The 21,190-nt window shown below is 41.9% G+C and overlaps 1 protein-coding gene across 1 annotated transcript in view; it reads right to left on the reverse strand.

The window, feature by feature from the left end:
• Nucleotides 1-65: 65 nt before the first annotated feature.
• The window catches only part of furinb (furin (paired basic amino acid cleaving enzyme) b), a 94,030-nt gene continuing 72,905 nt past the window's right edge, over nucleotides 66-21,190 (reverse strand). Inside the window, exons 8-16 of the mRNA XM_080874984.1 lie at nucleotides 20,892-21,064; nucleotides 16,412-16,624; nucleotides 11,700-11,800; nucleotides 10,029-10,132; nucleotides 6,739-6,856; nucleotides 6,332-6,511; nucleotides 5,990-6,117; nucleotides 5,258-5,386; nucleotides 66-4,219 (exon numbers count right to left, since the gene is read on the reverse strand). Coding sequence (XP_080731110.1) covers nucleotides 3,513-4,219; nucleotides 5,258-5,386; nucleotides 5,990-6,117; nucleotides 6,332-6,511; nucleotides 6,739-6,856; nucleotides 10,029-10,132; nucleotides 11,700-11,800; nucleotides 16,412-16,624; nucleotides 20,892-21,064 — 1,853 coding nt within the window. The 3' untranslated portion in view covers nucleotides 66-3,512. The remainder of the gene's footprint in view (nucleotides 4,220-5,257; nucleotides 5,387-5,989; nucleotides 6,118-6,331; nucleotides 6,512-6,738; nucleotides 6,857-10,028; nucleotides 10,133-11,699; nucleotides 11,801-16,411; nucleotides 16,625-20,891; nucleotides 21,065-21,190) is intronic.

Raw genomic sequence — 21,190 nt, forward strand, 5'->3', positions numbered from 1 at the left:
ATTAACATGCTGTTCCTAAATAGATTAAGTGATGATCAGCAGGGGGCAACATTGAGTCTGTGTAAATGTCTGCGGATGCTGTCAGTCAGAGAAGTGCAGCGGCATATCAACCCTCTTAGACTGTCCAATGCTTCACTTGTCAGCAGTCGGTCTCCCGCTCGGCATATCTGTCAAGGCGAGCATTAAAGTTTACACTTCAACTCACATGTAGTTAAAAGCAGCGGGAAGTTTTCCCATGTTTACCACTTTGAGGTGAAGGTGTTGATGGTATGGTTGACAGCAGCGAGCAGGAGTCGAACATAAAATGCTTCTTTGCTGCTGCTGCTACATAAAAATGGATCGGGGATCTGGAAAAATGGTGCCTCTCCTCGCATTTTGGAAGGGGGGGGGGGATATGACGGGTGACTTTATGATGTTCAGCAACAGCACAGATAACATGACCTGCTGGAATAATGAGGCCCTGAGTCCAGAGCATTATATTGTGAAATCAACTAATGAGGAGCTGATTCGTGAGTCCCGTTTTAATTAAGGGAATGTGTACTGTTGCCAAGTCTAGTTAGTAGACAGCATTGTCGCAGTACATGGCAGCTAATTACTACAAGCTAAAGGGCAAGGTGTGGGGGGGAAAAAAAGGACAAACAAAATACCCACTCCTACACACGAGTAATGGCGGTGTGACTGATGGAGACAAAGGGCTTTCAAATTCATCCACTTTTTCCAAAAGAAAAAAAAAAAAAAATCTACAAAACAATTTGCACACGCAATTGGTTTGTATTTAAAATGCAAAACATGACATGCAGGAAGTGCTGAATTGTGCAGCGAGTTCTCCCAGCAGATCTAATTATGGGCCACAAAATGAATGTACCTTTACCCATGAACCCAGTTACCTGCACCTCTGTAGAGAGGGGGGGGCAGCTGCTAATGAACAAAGCTGCTGCCGCCGCCCGCCTGGTGTTTTCCCCCATGCATACAAACCTCCATTTATATTAATTTAAACTTTAAGGGGCCCGCTACGCAGAAGCTTGAGGGAACAGTTTCTTGAAGGCGTTCTTGGCAGCTTTGCTCACTGCTGCAACTGGATGGCAGGCAGGAAAAAAGAAGGCTGGCACTCTGTTAAAGCTCAATGCCAGGAGTGAAGGAAACGCAGCGGCAACACTGATATATGACCATGAAGAAGCGAGGAACCATCTGCTCTCTCTGGGATGTTTGTATGTCAGGGGCTGAATTTAAGATGCATTAAAAAAAACTATAAAAGGTTTCAACCCTGGCAGTAAAAAACAGACATGCTTTACAACAGCCAAACTTTTTTTAATTAATCCAGCATGAAATTGATCTCAACACATAACATCCATCATCAGTTAAATAGTAAAAAAAAGGATTAAAAATAAAAACAAACATAGAAAATTGAATCATTATCTTCTGATTTTTTTTAATCACTAGCCATTCTGGTCTTTTGGATCCAAAGGCTTTGATTTGGCCATGTAACTGCAAGTCTACGTCGTTATAGAGAGAATATAAAGCATGAATTTGTCCTTTTATGTTTGGTGTTCACAGCAGAAAGGGAGGACGCTTCACTTTGATGAAGATGTTCTGAAAGAGAAGCCCCAAAATCAATATAAAGCACACTCTGGGGGGAAAATGAAGAGAGAATTATATTGTTTCTCACCCGCAGTAACCAAGTGGCACAATGCTTCACAAGGTTAGCCAAGCAGCTTTTGGGCTGAGTGGTTAATGTCATTAAAAAAACAGTGCTGCTCACTGTAATTCGGCACATTTCTGTGTGATTGATGTACCATCTCTGGTGTCTGCGCTGCAGTGGAAATTCCCATTGAGGCTTGATTGAAAACAGGGCATCCTCCACAGTTTCCTGCTTATCAAACAACCTGCGGGGATGTTTTATTATGCTGTCCCAGCGCGCTGCAGAAATCCTCAATTTAAAGTTTTTCTTAGCATTAATGAACAGCGAGTCAACTTTATAACCCCTGGCCTGCAATCTGTCAGGTCTCTGATGAAAGATAACAACAGCAATATATTAGAAGTCCACCTGAAGTAGAGGCCTGATGTTTGTAGTTGAGACAAATTAGATATGCCTTAGATAAAGTAATGGAGTAAAGGGCCAATCCACACATTTCTACACACTGCTTGGCACATGTGCTTCTCAGCCTCTGAATAAGGCCTTCTGGAGGTGCTTTGCTAAGCCTGAATAATTAACTACTGTGATTCCATCAAGGTTACTCCGAGTTCTGATTAGTTTTTATGCTAGGGGGCGCTGTTTTTTTTCTCCCCCGCAGGAACCATGTATTACCAAGTGCAGATATATAGTTTGAAATTTACAGATATTCAGTTCGACACTAATATTCATCGATTTGGGGCCTTGACCTACAAATGCAATCAAAAGTTTGCAACTTTGTCTATAAAAAGCAAAAACCATACCCAACCTGAATTTGAGCTCCCCTTCAAGGTCAGCTTGACCTTCTTGAGTGCTTCCAGCACTCCCACTATTTTTTTTCTTAAGTCACTCCCTGGAGCTGCCCTTTTCATCACATGCGTCTCGGCAGATTCATCGCGACCTCAAATGCCTCGAGTAAACAACTTCCCTCTCAAACTGACCAGGATGTCACATAAAAGATCATCCACAGTGATGAGAGCAGAGGGTTACAAACTACAACACAAAACACCAGAATGCACTTTTCAGTGGAAGTGCCTGAAGGCGCTGCATCAAGCCGCGAACACAACCACGAGCACAGGAACACTTTCCTGGTGGTGTGGACTGTGATTTTGTCACCCTTGTCTCTGTAATGCTATAATATCCCGAGGCATCAGAGAGAAAATATTCCAATAAAAGCCAAAATATTCTAATCTTCCTTGTTTGCCTTTGCACGCCTGCAGCATATGGCCACAGGATAATTTTGAGTTTGCACTCTGGTGGTGGAGATACAGCAACCGTCACACACGCACAGGCGGTCAGAAGGAAAATTCTAGTGGCTGATCAAAAATAGCAGTCGCGCTGAATGCACTGCATTGTTGCCAAATTTAAATAAGGTATGTTTATTTATTCTAGGTGGAGTTGCACAACGTCATGGTCGTGCCTCTTCAAAACTCAGGATATCTTGGTCTCTGCTGCTTAATATTAGACCATTCTGTCTCTAACTCTCTCCTGTTAGGTATCCAAGCTTTAAGGGTGTGGCAGTACTCATTTTCTGGAAAGCACTCTGAAAAATATTTGCAAAGTAAATTAGCCACATAATACATTTAAATGGTGACAAAGCTTATCAATACAACTGACATCAATCAAATAAAAGATAAAATACATGAAAATACACGTGAAGCTTGTAGCAAATAAATACAAGAAAAAATTGATTGGCTCTTTTGCGTTTGGATGGGGTGCTGATGGGACAGTAAGGCCTGCGCTTTGTGTTTTTCTGAACCTGTGCGATTCTGCTTCACGAATCAGCTCCGTGCAGTCAGACCTGTCGTCGTGTCAGACACCACAACAGCAGATGCAGCTTCAGCTAGATTGAGCTCTGCGTCTTAATAAAAGCTGTTCTCTCGCTGTGACCGTCCACTTCCTCGCTGTCTGATTCAGACTCGTAGGCAATCATGTCCTCATCTGCCCACACAGTGGGGATTCCTTTGTAGCATATCCTTGCCTTTCTCTCCCGTCCTTGCCGGAAGCCAAAACCAAAGCCCACCCGCACCCCGTTCGTCTCTGAAAATCCAGAGGGCAATTTGGTCCTCCAGGCAGAAGCGCCACCTGAGCGTAACTGCAGCAAGAAGAAGACCCCGACGAAGGCAGCCAGGATGAAGGCACAGCTGAGAAGGGCCACGACGGCGGGGAGTTGAGTGGACGGAGCTACAATGAGCCCTGGGGATTCCTCAGCTACTTTGCTGTCGTGGTCTGCTGCTGCTGGACTCGCACCTTCTGGCTGCGCTCCGTCACCCTGGAGTCCTCCAGTTAGAGGGGATTTTCGCTGGACTTGGTTCTGGTGCAAACAGGAGGTGAAGACCAGATGGCTGTGAGGAGGGCAGGACAGGCAATCTGCAGGCCCGGTGCCAGAGCAAGTGAGACAGGCAGGATTGCAGGGCAGGCACGCCTGGACGGAGGACAAATCTACCCAGTTCTCCAGAGAGAGGTTGAGGAGCTGCTGCCCCGACGTGAAGCCTGGCGGACACAACTTCACACAACCCTGCAGGAAGAGGGAGAAGCCAGGGCTGCACTCTGGATGGAGAGGGGGCAGATTAATTAGTCAAGAGGGCGTTTATGTCAAAAACACAATGAAAATAAGACCTACAAATGATTTCTGAACTTTGAACCACATACCGTCAAACACTGTTTAAAAAAAAAAAAATATATATTTGTGTATTATTATCATTCCCACTGCACTGTGTATTTTTACTGTATATAGTAATCATTTGTACACAGTATAGTATTTTGGCATTTTTTTGTACACCATTTTTCCTATTTTTATTTTTCTAATACATCTTTTTCACCCTGTCCCCTGCGCACAAGTGAATTTCACCAGTGTGGGATTAATTACAGTCCATATCTATGTCACTGCATGTAATTAATTGGAACTACATTTCTTACTTGTTAATGAGATAAAGAAGCTATAAAGCGTCTTTAGTCTATAAAAACCATAAATAAATATGAAATATATTCTACCCTAAGACAGCTAATTTACAAAAGAACACAAACAGGCAAAAAAATAAGTGTTAACAATCATTTCAGTATTTACTCCTTTTGTCCTTTGTCGGTTTCTGCAGTCAGAACCTTAGACTTAATTTGAGGGAAATTAGCAGGCAACTGAGGAAATGAAATAAAAGCAGTAATAACTGTAATGTTGATTTTACTGAAATTTTTGAAATGTCTAAAATGATTAAGAGGAAAGCGCCTGACTCGAAACATAAAATAATTTTTGACTTCGTCTGCTTTTCACTGAGGAAGTCATCCTTGCTGACAACATGCACCTGAGGCACTGGCGCAGTTTAAATCTCCCCTGCTGCTCGCAATACGTTCCACTCTTTGATATGACATATGGCAACGTGCGTATTCATTGTGCGCACATAAACAGATGCGCAAGAGGCTTGTAAATTGCCAATTTGTATTCACAACATTCACTTTTCACAAACTGAAATGCTCAACACAGTCTGACCCAAAGCCTGTTTGGTAACAATGACTGTATGCCGGCGCCAATACAAATGAATCTATTCAACCTAAGTGGCTCATGCGTGACAGTGAAAGGCCGATCGATCTCACCGATACAGATCTGCTGGGCATCGAATGTCTTGCAGCTGTTGTTGGACGGCCGAGGGAAGTCAGGGGACGAGGGGTTGACTATGCTGGGCCCAGTTCCCCACAGGATGAGGGTGAATTGACTCAACACACCTGAGGAGAACAGAGGCAGAGAGAGTGGAGGTGTAAGTGGTGAAAGAGAATATCAATTTAGCACTTCTCAAAGAGGGAACAGAGTGAACTGGCTGAGAAGAGGATATGGGGGTGGAAAGACAGGAAACGAGTGATGTGAGTGGCCCAAACAACAGTGGAGGAGGATCAACAGCAGCAGAGAAAGAGAGGTGTTTCTCTCGTTTCCCTCTGCTGCTCAGAGAAAACAAATCTACTGGAAAACATGGCAACTCTTTCTGTCAGAGTGTGCTGCCATTTGCTTTTAGAGCTAAAGTGCAGCCCAGTTGTTGGAAAGAAAAACATTCTCAAGACACTGAAGTTTTGATAATCAAATAGTTGCCAAAGACTTTCTTGCAGAAGAATCGTTCTCTGCCCAGAGACTCTTAACTTTTAATCTGGAGCAGTTTCTAAGTGCCTCTCTGCTGGAACCAAAACTGTTATAGACCGTTAGAAAAGGAGAGAAAAGGAAGAACTGCAGAGAGGCTACTAAGAGAAGCATGGAAATACATAAGATAATGCTGGAACGGAAGAAGGTTTGATGTGATGCGACCAGTCCGGGCAATTAATGAAGATGAGTTAGGTTACCATAGTCACGTCCATTAGGTGCTACATTTTCTATCTCCAGGGTCCACTCTCCTTGAGGGTCTTCGTCCCATGAGTGTGTGGTCATAAAGGCCCAATCATTGAAACCCTCTGAGGAGAAGTCATTGGGCCTGAATAAATAAAAAGAGAGGACATGTTGGTGTTTTTTCCCTGCATCTGAAAGCAGGCATATTCTGAGTATTTGTCTCAGAGAATACGCCTCTGGGAGCATGTGTGCCGAAGTAAAACCGAGGGACACGCACATTATTTGTCTGTGTGTGGCACAGAAAAAGAGAGATTTATATTAGGACCTGGCTGCTGTTGTCCTGTTTTTTTACTGTGTACCTGGGGAACAGCAGGGTGGAGTGTGTACCCAGCGGGCTGATGAGATGAATGGCCAATTTTCCTCTCTGGTTGTAGGAGAGAGTGAGGCGAGCCTGAACGTGTTCCAGGGAGCTGACATGCTCTGGTCGTCCCCAGCAGGCATCCATGCTCTTGCTGAACACCAGTTTGTTCCCGATGTCTCTGCAAGTTTGACAAGTGGCGGGCAGAGTGGTTAATGTTGTGTGGAAGCAGAAATGGACACCGAACAGCACTGTGCTTTAAACTTAAGCGACCTCCCCGGCTTGGAGGAGAATGCAGCGACATCCATCAGGGTCAGAGATATGATAGAACAGGAAGTCTTTGTAATAATGGTGAAACTCTTTTTACAGACAAACCCACACACACATGCTCTAAGTCATCCTTCTAACCTTGGTTCTGAAAGCATCGTGTTAACACACTGGTGCTGCGGTCCCACTGATGTCCAATTCTGTGCCAACGCCACCAGAGCACCTGTATCCAGGAGCCCATAACCGTACGAATGACTCACTGTGGAGGAAACAAAATGGAGGGATAGGGAGCGGATGGCAGTTTTGTGGGTGGTGGTTATGAGATAGCAGCACAGAGTGACAGAAATTACAATCAAACAATCCTCTCTACAGCAATACTTCATCTGTGCCTGAGAACATAAACCAGTGTGTGAATGTGTGTGTGAATGGGTGGGTGACTGGATGTGTAAAGTGCTTTGGGGTCCTTAGGGACTAGAAAAGCGCTATACAAATACAGGCCATTTACCATTTACCATAAATGTGATTAAAAACAGCAGGGATTTAACAGTCCAACTGTCACCGACAGTCAGTAATAATATAAACAGGTTTATCCAGCCTATCATATTTTCTTTTTTTTTTATCATTAAAAAGGAGGGAAAGGGTCTTTGGGGCAATGTCAGAAAAGTTTCTCTATGTCTCAGATGGCTTTCTGTGGATGAACGACAGCAGCTGGCAGACTGAACCTTGGCAGGGAATGGAAGACAAAGTCAGACTAATTCTTTAGCCTACAGGCCGCAGACAAACAGTGTGTAGCTGGGACCACACCATCACCTAAATGAAGATCTGTATGTATGTTTATCGGCTACAGTATCTACCCTGCAAACTAATGCCAACAGAAAACTTTCTGGGTAAATGTTTCACGGCTGTTCCAACAAGATAAGCTGCAAAACATAGCATGTTCATGCGTGTCAGTTTGGTAGGAAGTACACTTTAGCAGAAAAGATAATGCAGGTTGTTCTTCAAAGTCTGTTTCTGGCTGTTGGCCAGTGTGACTGTTTCTAACAGAATGCCAACATTGCTGCTTTAATCGAATAGAAACAAGTTTTACTTTTTAAAAAGGACTAATTGAGCATCTATGAACTAGACGCTAAGTGCATGAAACCTAAAGACAAACATTTATGTTTATTCTTAAAGCAGTACACAAGAAATGAACTAGAAATTCTGAATGTATTCATCTAAGTAAAGTATAAGTAATATAAAATTTTATTTATATAGCATCTTTCAAGATAAAATCACAAAGTGCTTCACTGAAGCCAAAAACATAAAATCAAGTTTAAAAAGATTAGTTTTTAACTTCTTCTTCTTCTTTTTTTAAAAGAAACCACTCAGTCAACAGATCTCAAACTCAAAGGGAGATAGTTCCAGAGTCTGGGGGCCACAGCTACAAAAGCTCTGTCATCTTTAGTTATTTAGCCTTGTGTGATGGACAACCAGCAAACCCTGATCACATGACCTCAGGGACCTGTTGGGGATGTATGGATGTAAGAAATCTCTGATGTATGTTGGTGCTTGTCCATGCAAAGCCCTGAATGTAAAAGTCATAATCTTAAAGTGAACTCTGACTTTAATGGGGAGCCAGTGCAGCTGGATCAGGAGGAGTGTAACATAAGAGTACTTGGAAGACTAGTCCAAACGAGATGAAACAAATGCATGTATGATCATTTCTAGTTCAGAGCGTGACACAATAGGACTCAGCATTGTTTCATAAATAATAAAAACAGGAGCGAAGCAGAGATTTAACATGAGCGTCCAAAGTCAGAGCTGAGTCAAAAGTTACACCAAGATTCCTGATAGAAGGTTTGGCAAATTTAGCAAGAGGACCTAGATTTTCCAAAACCATGGGCACAAATTTATCGGGAGCACAAACAAGGACTTTTTTTTCTCCTCATTAAGTTGAAGAAAATTATCAGCCATCCAACCTCTAATGGAGTATATGCAAAATCTGTAGCTTGGAAACATCTTGTGGCTTAAAGGAGATATATAGCTGAATATCATCTGCATAGCAGTGATAAGAAATGTCCATAAACGTGCTCAGAAGGTTTGCTGAAGAGGGAGTAAATACAACAACAACAATAAAGGTCCTAAAACAGAACCTTGCGGCACACCATAGGTAAGAGAAACAGAAGAGGATCTGTACATAGAGGTAGTCCCAGAGAAGGATTGTTCACACAAATAAGATTTGAACCACTCCAAAGCAGACCCTGATATACCCACCCAGTGTCTCAGCCTATCGGATTGGCCTGCCTTAAACTCGGCACCAACTAGGCCACAAACCTTTGAGCCAGGTCGTGTTAAGTAATGGTTATAGCCGAACTGTAACAAGCAAGACAAAACCTTCCTTTGAGCAGAGAAGAGATTTCTATTTGTTCAAGTTCTTTGCATAACAAACTAAAATGTATCCATTATAAACAATTAGGGATATAATTTGTTTAAAAATATGTTAGTTCATGTTATCAGTTCTTGTCCACATGTACATGGTAGCTCACACTTCATCAGTATAACCTATGGTATTCAATGGCTCCATGAGGGCCACCATAGCCATTCACATCTTTGTTTTCTGCATTTTCTTTTCTTTAACCCGATAATTAATATTTTGCTTACAACATTATGCATGACAGGAAAAGTGTTAAATAACTAAGTATTTTCATTTCAATTTTTTTGTTAAATTTTTTGTTAAATTCAGTAGTCTGCACTGCATAGGAATAGCAAACTGATCAAAAATATGACAATTTTAACACAATTTCACAGTTACTTGGTTACTTAACTTGAATCAGAAAAAAATGCATGTTATTGGGAAACTGGGCATCAATCCACTCTGGCATGGAACTAGCACAGAAATAGCAAAGAAATACCAAGTGCTAAGAGTTGTAATAACCAGAATCTTAGGGTAGCTTTCTAAACAGAAATGAACATTTAAATTTACTCGACAAAAATGTAAATAATTGCTAATAAATGCTCATCCCTTGGCTGGGCTATACTGCCATCTGGAGGGAAAGACACATATTATACTGATCAACCATCACAGCTTACTTGTTCAACAAAGTTGAACAACAGTGTAAGAGAAACTAATATTTCTGCTGCTCCAAGTATGCATGTGTGTAACAGACCTGTTTCCCTGGACTGCTGCGACATTACTATAAAAATAATGCTTGGAGGTACATTTAGTTCACCAAGCGTTTACCAGTTAAGCAGCAGTCAGGTAGGTACTTGTAACACATCTGCACATATTCCGTATCATAGCAACCAAAGCCGTCCAAAGCGCTCTCAAGCAAGGCATTTTCAAAAGAGCGCTTTAGTGAACTTTCCATTTGTACTCATTATTGAGGCATAGACACAACTCCACATGTTACCACCTGCTCTTGATTTGTCTAATAACTGTATTGAGTTTTTACCTCTGCGCCCCACTCCGTTGGTCTTCCAGTCACCAGCGCTGAGACGCCCGGGCTGGGATGTTCTCACCACCAGGTGCTGCATATCCCTCCAAGTTAAGTTCATACTGCGCAGACAGGGAAGAAAGAAATATAATCACATTTACATTCTCTCATGTAATAGGTGAGGCTAATACCTTCCTATTATGCACATTATGAGAAATGTCAGGTTTTGATGACCTCAACTGTACAACAATACAGGCCGGGAAATGTGAGCAGCAATGGGACACGGAAAAGGTCAGAAGACTGTAAAAAGACCTGAAATGTGATCCATCTGAGCATATACAGTGAGAACAACCGTACAGTGTTGAAATACTACACTGAGAGGTGGAGGGAACCCTGAGGGATGTGCCACTCAACTAAAACAAAGCTATGGACTCACATAAAGGTTTTAACATGGGCATAAAATACCAGCATCAAAGGTACATCATAACCTACTGTGTTGAAAGGTCAGGGAACACTGTAAAACAAAACCGTGGAGGACAGTCTATGCCTATCTGTAATGATAGTTTCTAATAGGTTCTGTGAGTTGGGGACAGGGTCACCTCCAACATAGTTGAAGCTCAGTAATTTTTTCCCCTTCATATAGATTTATTAAGGGGTCTAGCTGTAAGTATCCAACAGAGAATCCTTTAAGTCACCACTAAGAAAAACTGCTCTGTGGGTTAAGATAATCACAGAGCTTTACCGAGAGCAACACCACAGTTGTCAGAAATAGAAACACGGAATTGCACTGTGGTGCATCACCTCTGCCAACCTCCACATCAGCATTCACATCTCACATCCTCTCATGTGTTATTAATGGACAAGATCCTCCGATCCACTCAATGTCACCTCAGCCAAGAGCGAAGGAGAAAATAATAAAATAATAAAACACCAGAAAGCCAAAACACTCTGCCTATTAAATGATTCCATCTCTGTGAATTCCAGTGCAGTCCCAGACTGATAAACTAGCTACCCTGTTATTACAGCTGCCTGTCAGGAGGGGCTTCAGGAGGAGTGGGGGGGGGGGGGGGGGGGGGGGGGGGGGTGGCTATACACTGATAAATACTGACTCTTGTGCGGTGTTAAACCAGAGACGCTGAGCATACCAGAACTGAAACTTGGCTGTGTGGTACTACTGGATTGATTTGACAGCTGTCAGCAAATCACTAATGTGGAAAGGAGGAGAATTATGCACAGTAAAGCACTGCTTACTGATAAAACTGACTTAACACATGCAAGATATGACTCAAGATAATGGGGAACACATTAGAGCTGCTGACAGAAACTTGGATTCTGACACCTGGAGTCCTGAGTGAGCAATAATGAGAGACATTCACCGGTTTAAAATCTTCACCATGGGCCCTACAGGTATTCAGATGTCTGTGTGGGCTGCAGCTGCTGATTTGTCTCACTAATTAACCAATTATCAAAAGCTTAATCTGGAGTGGAAAGAATTTCTTGGCTGGGATTTAGGCCAACGCCGCCTTCCCAGAGACGTCTGCGCATTTACAGACGTGAGTCCACGCACATGCTCCCACATGTAGCACGCAGTGGATCATAATAAACTAAGTTAACAGTAGCATAAAGTAAAAAAAAAGCTTTACATTTCTGATTCCCTAATGTAGAAACAGATGATACAGGGGCACTCACTTGGCCTCCAGAGCTAGAGCGATGATCCCAGCAGCGAGCGGTGCTGACGCGGACGTCCCCGTGTGAGAGTCTGTGCATTTTTGCCTCAGGTCGGTGGTCACCTTAGAGACAAGCAGATAGAGAGAAAGTGTAAATAAGTACAGGAGGACAGACATAGTTGATTTGACACATTGAGTTTCCCACTTCAACATGAGTGAAGCTCCCAGGCAGAGAAACTAAGAGCTAGACAGATGAGGGCCGCGGACAATAGGAGCTCTCCCCACAGCTATGTGCGATGGAAAAGAGGAGAAGGAGAGAATTAGTAGGTGGTTCAGTCTCAGGTCTGTGGATCCCTGCCAAGGGGTCACGCCTGGGGTAATGAAGGTCAGCCAAATCAGCCCAGCCAGGTCAAGCTGTGGTGAGACAGAGTATGTTAGCACTCCACGTACATCTCTCCTCTTGGTCTCTGCAAGTGCCAGAAAGCTAATGAGGGCTGTCTGGGTCACGATGAGGACATGTCAGAAATGACAAAGAAGCCAAAGGCAAGGTGGTCTATGAAGGTTAGAGACAGATTCTTGGTTTGCAACTTTTGGCCTGACAGATTGTGGCGTTAATGACCATTATCTGTGGAAAGATGTGTCAGAGGGGTAAACAAAGGGAGGGCAGGTGTCTGCACAGGCCAGCTGTTAGATATAGGACCTGGACAGAATAACACTGAAACAATAATATTTAACAGATTAAATGCTGGAAGTTAACTGATTCATCTTAAAATATCTTTTTTTAAATATTGAGTGAAATCTTTTGTAAATAACAGCTCAGACTATCTGCAGCTTCTTTTTAGACATTTTCTTGGTTTTATGACTCTGAAAACTCGACATTTTTTGATTTTTTTTTTTCTAACTAGACAAATTAAGTTTTTCATATAGCAGGTTAGAAATAGAAAAAGGTCCCAGATCAGATTCAGTGTTATTTATCTATCGAGACTATTCTGGTGTGAGTTGCTCAGTTTTAGAGATAACATCTATAGGGACGTCTGCCATCTCTTGAATATAATAGAACTAAATGGCAATCGGCTTATGGCCAAAAATACACCTGAAAAACTCAGTCCCCCCCCCCCGAAATATGATCCCGTTACAAAAGAAAAACCCACCAACCATGTTGTGAGGTGATTCATTTAAGAGAAAACTGTCTGTGACAAGTGGCTCAGGCTCATGACAGGATGCAAATGCTGATGTTGCTGGCACTCTGCTAAGCTGTAAATGCCAACCAAAAGCGGTTGTATACAGAAAAAAGAAAATTCTTTGTGACTCACACTGCCCACAATAGCTGGGTTATGGTTCTGCAATTCATTCATTCACAAATATGTGCCACAAGCCAAAATCCATTAAATGAAATTATATTCAAGCGTAGGCAGACACTGCTGCGGCTAATGTCTCCCGAACTGGACAACTCCCACCAAAAGCACAAAGTATATAAAGGACTAATAGGGTTACTATATTTTGAGATTTCATTTTAGGAATATTAGGTGCTGCAAGCTGAGAGTACAACCAGAGAAACCTCATTATTCCAGAATATAAAACCCTTGCACACTTCAACACCTGCTTCTTATAAAATCAAATACAAATGGGAAAAAATCTGGATACTCTAAATCAAAATCTTCCACAAAATGTTGACTATTTTGAAAACGCAGCTGAACTGTGGGGCTCCATAAGCAGCATCACATATGATAGAACTGTCATAGTGTTTGGGAAAAGGAGGAGGAAGAATTCTCACTGCGTAGATGCTGATGGCCAGAAATGAAGCCACTGATAAAAGCTATAAGGCCTGCCTCGTTCAAGCAGAAGCAAAGCCTAGAAGATCTGAGAGCTGGCAGACATACAGCACAACTAGATGCTGTGCTAATAAATACCAGGTGCAGCTTTGCTATGAAATGTACACAAGGTACTGATACTGGAAACATCAGAGGTATGCTTGAAGGAATGAAGAAAGCAACGGGTCCAACAGATTCCGAAACAGCTCCTCAAGTCCAAAGCTGGTGAGTTTATCACTGGTGGAGATAAACAGATGGAGAGATTGGTGGAATGCTAAGTTAAAATATATGGCACAGAGAACAAAGTCACAGAAATTGCACTAAACACTGTTCCTCAGCTAACTGGAGAAGTGAGATGCAGAACCAACACTGAACAAGCTGGAAAAGGGCATCAGCTGCCTTGCAAGTGGAAACGCTCCTGAAAGTATCTGAGCAGTCGCGCTGTTTGGGATCTTCTTCACAAAATTCCTTCTGACACTCACAAACTGACACTGGCAAACTGTTCAACTTGGCAATATTACCAGCCAAGACAAAAGTCAGAGCAAGTCAGAGCAGCAGATCTATGAGCTGATGTTTGCTCATGACTTTGGAATAGTTACTCATGCTGTCGGTTCTGAGGTTCTTAATAGGTTTTCACATGCCTGAAATGAATTTGGCCTTACTTTAAGCATCAAAAACACCACGGTCATGGGTCAGGATGTGGATAAAACTCAGTGTGGAAAAACAAGAAGCTAATCCTAGCAACAAAAATCTGTGCCTACAGAGCACCTGTTGTACTGCAGTGACTACTTGGGGGACATAGTCCCATCACGAAGCAAGAACAGCTTTCGTCTAAGTTGTCTAAGCCTTGGAATCACATAGAAGGACAAAATATCTCAAACTAGAGTCGCACAAAACTGAGACTTCCAGCATGCAAAAGCTGCTTATGCAATGCCACATGTGCCGGTTTGGCCATGTGAAACATAGATGATGGCAGAATCCCCATGGTGCCAGGCCCACGGGGCACCTGGACTCGAGGTTCAAGGACATATGAAAGTGTGACATGAAGGCACGCCACATCAACACTGACAACTGTGAAGAAGCAGCTTCTGTTTGCACAATCTGGTGGAGTGTTACTAAAACTGGCACAAAAGTTGCCAAAGGGATCAGAACTAAAAGAACACAGCAAAAGAGGCAACAACAGAAGAAAGCAAACCAAATTAAACCACCATCTGAGTGGTCTGCCACAAGTACACGACAGATCGCCATTTCAGGTCTATCGTAGTTTTCGGGTCATAAGCCGCTACTTTTTTCCCCACACTGTGAACACTGCGGCTTATACTGACGTGCGGCTAATGCATATTTTTTTTCAAGTGGCCAAAAACATTTTGCCTGGTAACAGTAGACCAATAAAATTGATAAGTAGTATATATACGGTATATATTTTTACCAGTTGTTAAGAGACGACAATGTTGTTTGTGCACTGTTCTGTAAAAAAACCATAAGCAACGAAATTTGTGTGTTATCGATACGTACGTATACTTAAAGGTAGCCGTGTTACAGGCGCTGTTCGAGGAAAAAAAGCATTTGCAGTTACCATAACATTTAAGTTACCATGTTTATGTTACCTTACGGATTAAATTAAACGTTAAAAATCCTCATGTGTGATATTTCTGTGTAAATATCTCATATTACAAGTGAAACGCATACGGCTTAAAATCCGGTGCGGCCTGTACAACCACTTCAGAATCCACCTGACATGACAGAGCATCATAACAAAGGTAAGACAGACGACAACAAATATCAGGAATATATGAGGAAGAATATGCAACAATTCATTGAGTGAACTGAAAAAAACCCCCACCTACGTTTACAATAAATACATACTAGTTGTAGCTCTGGCTACAGTTTAACCTGTGCACATTATTATTCATAAAATTTCAAAAATAAGAAAACATTATTAACCTTTAGTAAAATAACAATCAGTGCTTTAATTGTGCCATTTAATTATTTGAAAGCCTTATTTTTGTGAAAATATAGCGTATTTACTTTTTCTCTGTAGCAACAGCACACTGTGCCTTGAAGGCCAATTAGTGAACTTTGTGTTTTGTGCCACTCGGTGGTAATGTGTTTATTTTTGGCAAACAGCCACATTTTATTCCATCTAGGTGTGCACAACAGATGAAGTTAATTACAGCCGAGTGCCATTGCTGTCATTTTAGTTAGAAAAACGGGAATTTATGTTTTGCTTTTCTCTCGCTCCAGTTGGGAAAAAAATGTGTAATCTCTGAAGATGGAGGTGACCAAATACGCTCACAAAATGAGCCACTTGGTAGTGCATGATTGTGAGAAACAGAAATCTAACAGAGTGAAAATAAATACTAGTTTGGGACAAACGGAAATTGCATAAACTCACTGGGTACTGCACCAAACGGCAGCCTCTGCGTGCTAAAGCAACAATACAACGCAAGTGCTCATGTATATTTTAAAATGACTTCACTTCTACCCATTTCATTTGGAGTTGTATTTACTTGCCTGCAGCACGCCTCTGGTGTAATTTGGAGGGAATGGCAGATTTATGGTTGTTTTATGTTATTCTGCGTCCCTGAAGCAAGTCTTTCTTCGGGTGACAAGCAGCTTGAGGGAATCATGGCATCTCTCAGTGTTTGTCGTGTTTGCTCATTGTATGTTTCACATCACTCAGACTTTGACATTTTGAAGTCTTTTTTTTTTTCTATTTGAGAGACACAACATTAATGTGTATAAACACTCAAAACGGGTTCAATTTGGATGCGTCGGCATGAACTTTTGGTAAGCGGGACGTGTAGCTGTGCTGTCAAACTTGACATTTACAGGGTGCCAAAGATTCAAAGTATTAAAAACAATCCTACACAAAATCTGAGATCTTTAAAGTGCATGTAAGCGTGTGTGTTTGTACACCTACTATCTGCTTCTCCCCCGGGTTTCCAGAGCTGAAGGTGGTAGCGAGGGTGGAGGAGCAGGGCTCGCTGTACCACGGCACGTTGCCGGACTGCGTGGTGCTGCTGATGGACAGGGTGTAAATGCTGTTCGTGTAGCCGTCACAGTTACAGCTGTCTTGCTCCCGGCCACCATTACCCGAAGCCCAGACAAAGATGGAGCCCAGTCCGCTGCGTCCCTGTGGTGCAGAAACATACACCTTTATGTGGCTGGAGTCCAGGAACAGACAAGGTTAAGAGGGAGAAGCTATCAGGAGCTGGTTCAAGTATGAAAAATTGGCTTTGACAGAGACGTTTGTCTCCATACTTAAACGGCCTGTCGTTAACGTGCTTTCTTTTAGAAACACTGAGGTGCTGTAGGCACAACTCTTATTAATACATCATCATGTCAAACGACTTATTGCAGCAGAACATCAGATAACAAACAGAGGAAATGTAATTACCAAATTTATTCAAGCTGAATATAATTTCAGGGCTGATAAATGACAACATGATATCTGGCAGAGAGACTGTGCTCCTAAATTACACACACTATCTGAGACATACGTACATTCGGTCCAGCTGGGTCTGGAACCACAACAAGAGCCAAGAAATCCTTGGCTCGGATTAAAATTTCACCAACCCCTTTTAGCAAAGTAACAAAGGGTGTTCTTTGTCAGCTCAGGAATACAAGCGAAGATTTGATTGCTCCATTTGTGACCAGACACACAAACGCTACATTTGTCTCCAGCTGATTAGATCAGAGTAACTCTTTATTTGCTGGAAAGCCCCAGAAATCGATCGACCGCCTCTAGTCGGTATAAAATTGGAGCAGCTAAAGTGCATACAAATCGCAGAGAATTTGTGCACTTCTCAGAATTTTGGCATTGCTGCTCTGCTTACTATTGCATTTTAGAACAGATTTACTGCTTTTTCTTTTTTTATTCTTTTTTGTGTCTGCCCACTTCCTGCAAAGCTGACCTTCTTTCTCTCAATATGTCGGTGATATTTAGCCCGAGGCCCGCTGACCCATTCTTGATGACTGCCGCCTGAGGCCAAGCTGGACGAAGAGACAGAGACAGCGGGACTGTCAGGACCCCACAGCTCTGTAATAGGCTCTGGGTTGACAACAACACTCAGTGTCCCTTCCCTAAGGTCTTACAGACTCTTACCTACTGCTGTCATTGCTGATCTTATTTTTTAGGTTGTAAAAAGTACACTCGGAAAATATACGGTTTATGCGGTGCTAAAACGTATTCTCTTTGTTTTTGATTGTAAATCTATTACACAGTTTTTAAAAGAAGAAAAAAATGCCAGTAATTTAAAAGGTTACTTTTCACTTGAATTTCCCCACAGCTCATATTTCCACTGAATATTTATTACATTCTGTCATTAGAAAATGAATCAGTTAGAAATTAGTTAGGTGAGAAAAAAAACAGATGTATGCCATTGCGCGTGCGCGTGCACACGCACACACGCACACACACACACACACACACACACACACACACACACACACACACACACACACACACACACACACAGAAAATCTACCAGTTTTCAGTCAGATTTTTTTCTTTTACCAACTCCTCCTCTGTACCTTGCTAATGGACTTACTCTGGGCTCTCGTTATGTGCCATCATTTATTTTATTCACTTTTTCTTTTAAGAGCACCACGTGTTGTACTGCCTGTTCTGCTCCTCTGTTTTGTACCTCTTTCATCGTTAATCATACTGACTGAGCAGACCAGTGTGTATCATTGTTGTGTTTTTACATCAAGTATAAAACTAAATTAACTGATTTTCTTGGTATCTTGCTAGTAAAGATAAGATGCTGGAATATTTTATTCCTTATCACTGTTGTTGTAACACTGCCCGTCTCCGGCATGGCTAATCACAGAAATGTTAAGCTCATAATCGTACAAAGGAAATTCAATAGGATGCGAATACAAATTTTAACTAAGCTTGTTCAGTACGTTTTTAAAATGATTATCCATTTAATTTTCTTAATGGATTCCCACATCCCCATCTCGCAAATGATCTCTCAAAGGAATCCAGGATAAGACTACATCTGCTGGGCGATGCAGTCCAAATCAAACTGTGTCCTAACAGTAGAGGCTAGAGAAGCTGTACATACTACTCTTAATTTATGGCCTGACGCTGTCCTGGTTGCAGGTTACAGAAGCCAGACGATAACAAGGGTTATCTCGCTGCCAGGAGAGCACACACTGAACCAGTCAGCTCCTGCTTTGTTGCTGTGAGGCACTCTTTCCTCACTAACACACCATGATATCAGGAGCATTTTGCATTATGGGATTCTATAAATGAGTCATTCGGTTTCACTGAAAATTTTCATTAATTTATATGCCAATTAGAGCAGAGTTTTAATGTAACTGTTGTTCCGCATCAGTGACTGCTCCTCTCTTTCTGTTATCTTCCATCTCACATTTATCATTAGCCTATTCTCATAACGTCTTTTGATGCCACATACTGACACATGAAAAATGTTGGTATTAGACTTAGATAATAGTCCAAACTGTTTAATGTTTTATTCTATTCAAGCTTGAATGACTAAGCAGAGGGCAATTTTGCAAACTAACCTTGAGTTTGTCCTTCTCCTCAGTCTTGGGAAGCCATCATCAATTAAAAAGTAATATGCTCTGACTGTACAGGTAGAAAATTGTCCAGAACTTTTCTGACTTGTTCTATTAAAGTGTTCTTCCTGGAAAAGAGAGACTTTTTTTCTCCTTACCATCACCAGCTGCTTGGGAATCATGAGGCTTCGCTTGATTACTTTTTGGTGATTTACAGCTGGAAAGACCACTACTGCGAAAAAGTCTTTGTGCACTTCTTGATTTTTCAGTTTTTAAAAAATATTTTTCACAGTTGCATGTTTCACAGCACTGAAACAATTTTTTAAACAAAATGTATCCCAATTGCAGTTTTTAAGTGATGATTTAATTTATTAAGGGAAAAAGGTAAAACCTACCTGGCATGAAGAGAAAAAGAAGAGAAGAGAAAGGAAGAGTCCTTTAACTTCTATAACTGCTATAAAATCAAAAATATATCGGATTGGATTGACTTATAAACCCCCCCCCACCCACACACACACACACACACACACTTTTTTGCTTCTTTGCAAAGTGAGCCAAGAGCTTAAACAAGCAGTCTAGTTTTATATAAAAGCAACAAAATCCACCTACTGCTCCTCTGAAACTCACTGATTAACATTTTTGGGACCAGCTACAAGACAACTATCAGAGAATGCAGCTGGTCTTTGTGTTAAAGTGTGTGTCCCTGTTGTTTTGTGTTTCTGTTGGCCTAACATGAGCCCAAAACTATCTCCAACACTTTTGCATCTGGAGGTTTCTGCATTTCAGTAATTTATCACTGTGGAATGCAAAGGCACACAGAACAAGCAGTGATGCAATAAAAACAGTTTCATGTAAAAATCAACCAGTGAATGTTTACACTGAATCTTTTGAGCCAAACACATTCTCTCTTACTCATCGTATTTAAATTGAGCCCATCTCTCACTTAAGATCGTCTTCTTGTGCACCTCTGGACTGCTTCGGACACAGCTGGCATTTTTAAATAACTCCTGGGAAGTCTTTTTCAGACCAATTTCACCTTGGGTCTCAAACTTTGGCAAATAAAAAATACCACCTTCTGTGTCAATCTGACCCGGCTTTCATGTTGAGATTCATCATCAGCTGCGATGAGAGCTGAGTCTCCGGCTATTACCCACAGATCAAAAAGCTGGTTTTAGTGAAAGCGTCTGCTGTGTCCAAGCCTGAAGGCGGTGCATCAGGTAAGAAGCTCAACCAGGAGCGTGGTCATCGTTTTTCTGACATTCACAGGGTTGTGCACCGTGAATGTGTCCCCCAGGGTCAGACTGTCAATGAAAGTTTCACTGTAACATCTGAGGTAGAACATTCAGCGGAAACAAACTGAAGTATACTGGGGGTCGTCACGCACTGACACAAAGTGCATTGAAAGGGAGTTTTTTTTGGCCTCAGCAACAAAGTCTTTGCAGACCACCTACATTACTTTACTTTACTGGCTCCTTGTGACTCTGTCCTCATTCCCAAGATAAAAGTCAAATTAAAGAGAGCCTCAGCAAACGCGGTAGAGGACATTCAGATGCACAGGTATAAGTGGTTAAAACTGCTTCTGCACAGGCAGCAATCTACAGCTAAATTTAAATGAACGATGATTCCTGTTTTTTTATTTTGTGTGTAATTGTGAAGCCTTTTGATCACAGCTTGTAAGCTAAGCTGTGCTAAGCTTGATGGCGTCTCATCATAAACCAAGTAAATATGAGTCTCCCAGAATGCTGATTTATTACACTTTCTTTGCAAGCTCCTTTGACTACACTAAAGAGGTGATGTGACTTTGATAGTGATACTATAAATAAGAAATGCAAGACATTAGTAAATTAAAAGACCATGTTTGTGCTCTGACTGACCTTGGTGATTCCCTGGAGGAAAGCCTCCTTAGCCAGCTTGGCAGGGCCATCCAGAGACTTGCCGTCATCTTCCGGGCCCCAGCTGGCACTGTAAATGTGGATGTGCTGAGGGTTCAGGCTAAGAGACTGAGCCTCCACTACATCTGTCACCTCCCCATCCAACATACGAACTCCTATTAAAACAAAGACACAATGGAGGGTTTAGATAAGGTTACCGAAGAGAAAGTTATGAAGAAATAGTGACAGTGTGACAGACGGCAGAGGGAGTTGTGAGATACCTTAGAGACAAAACAGACGTA

The sequence above is a fragment of the Rhamphochromis sp. 'chilingali' genome (genome assembly GCF_963969265.1).
Source record: "Rhamphochromis sp. 'chilingali' genome assembly, chromosome: 2".
Classification (NCBI taxonomy): Eukaryota; Metazoa; Chordata; class Actinopteri; order Cichliformes; family Cichlidae; genus Rhamphochromis; species Rhamphochromis sp. 'chilingali'.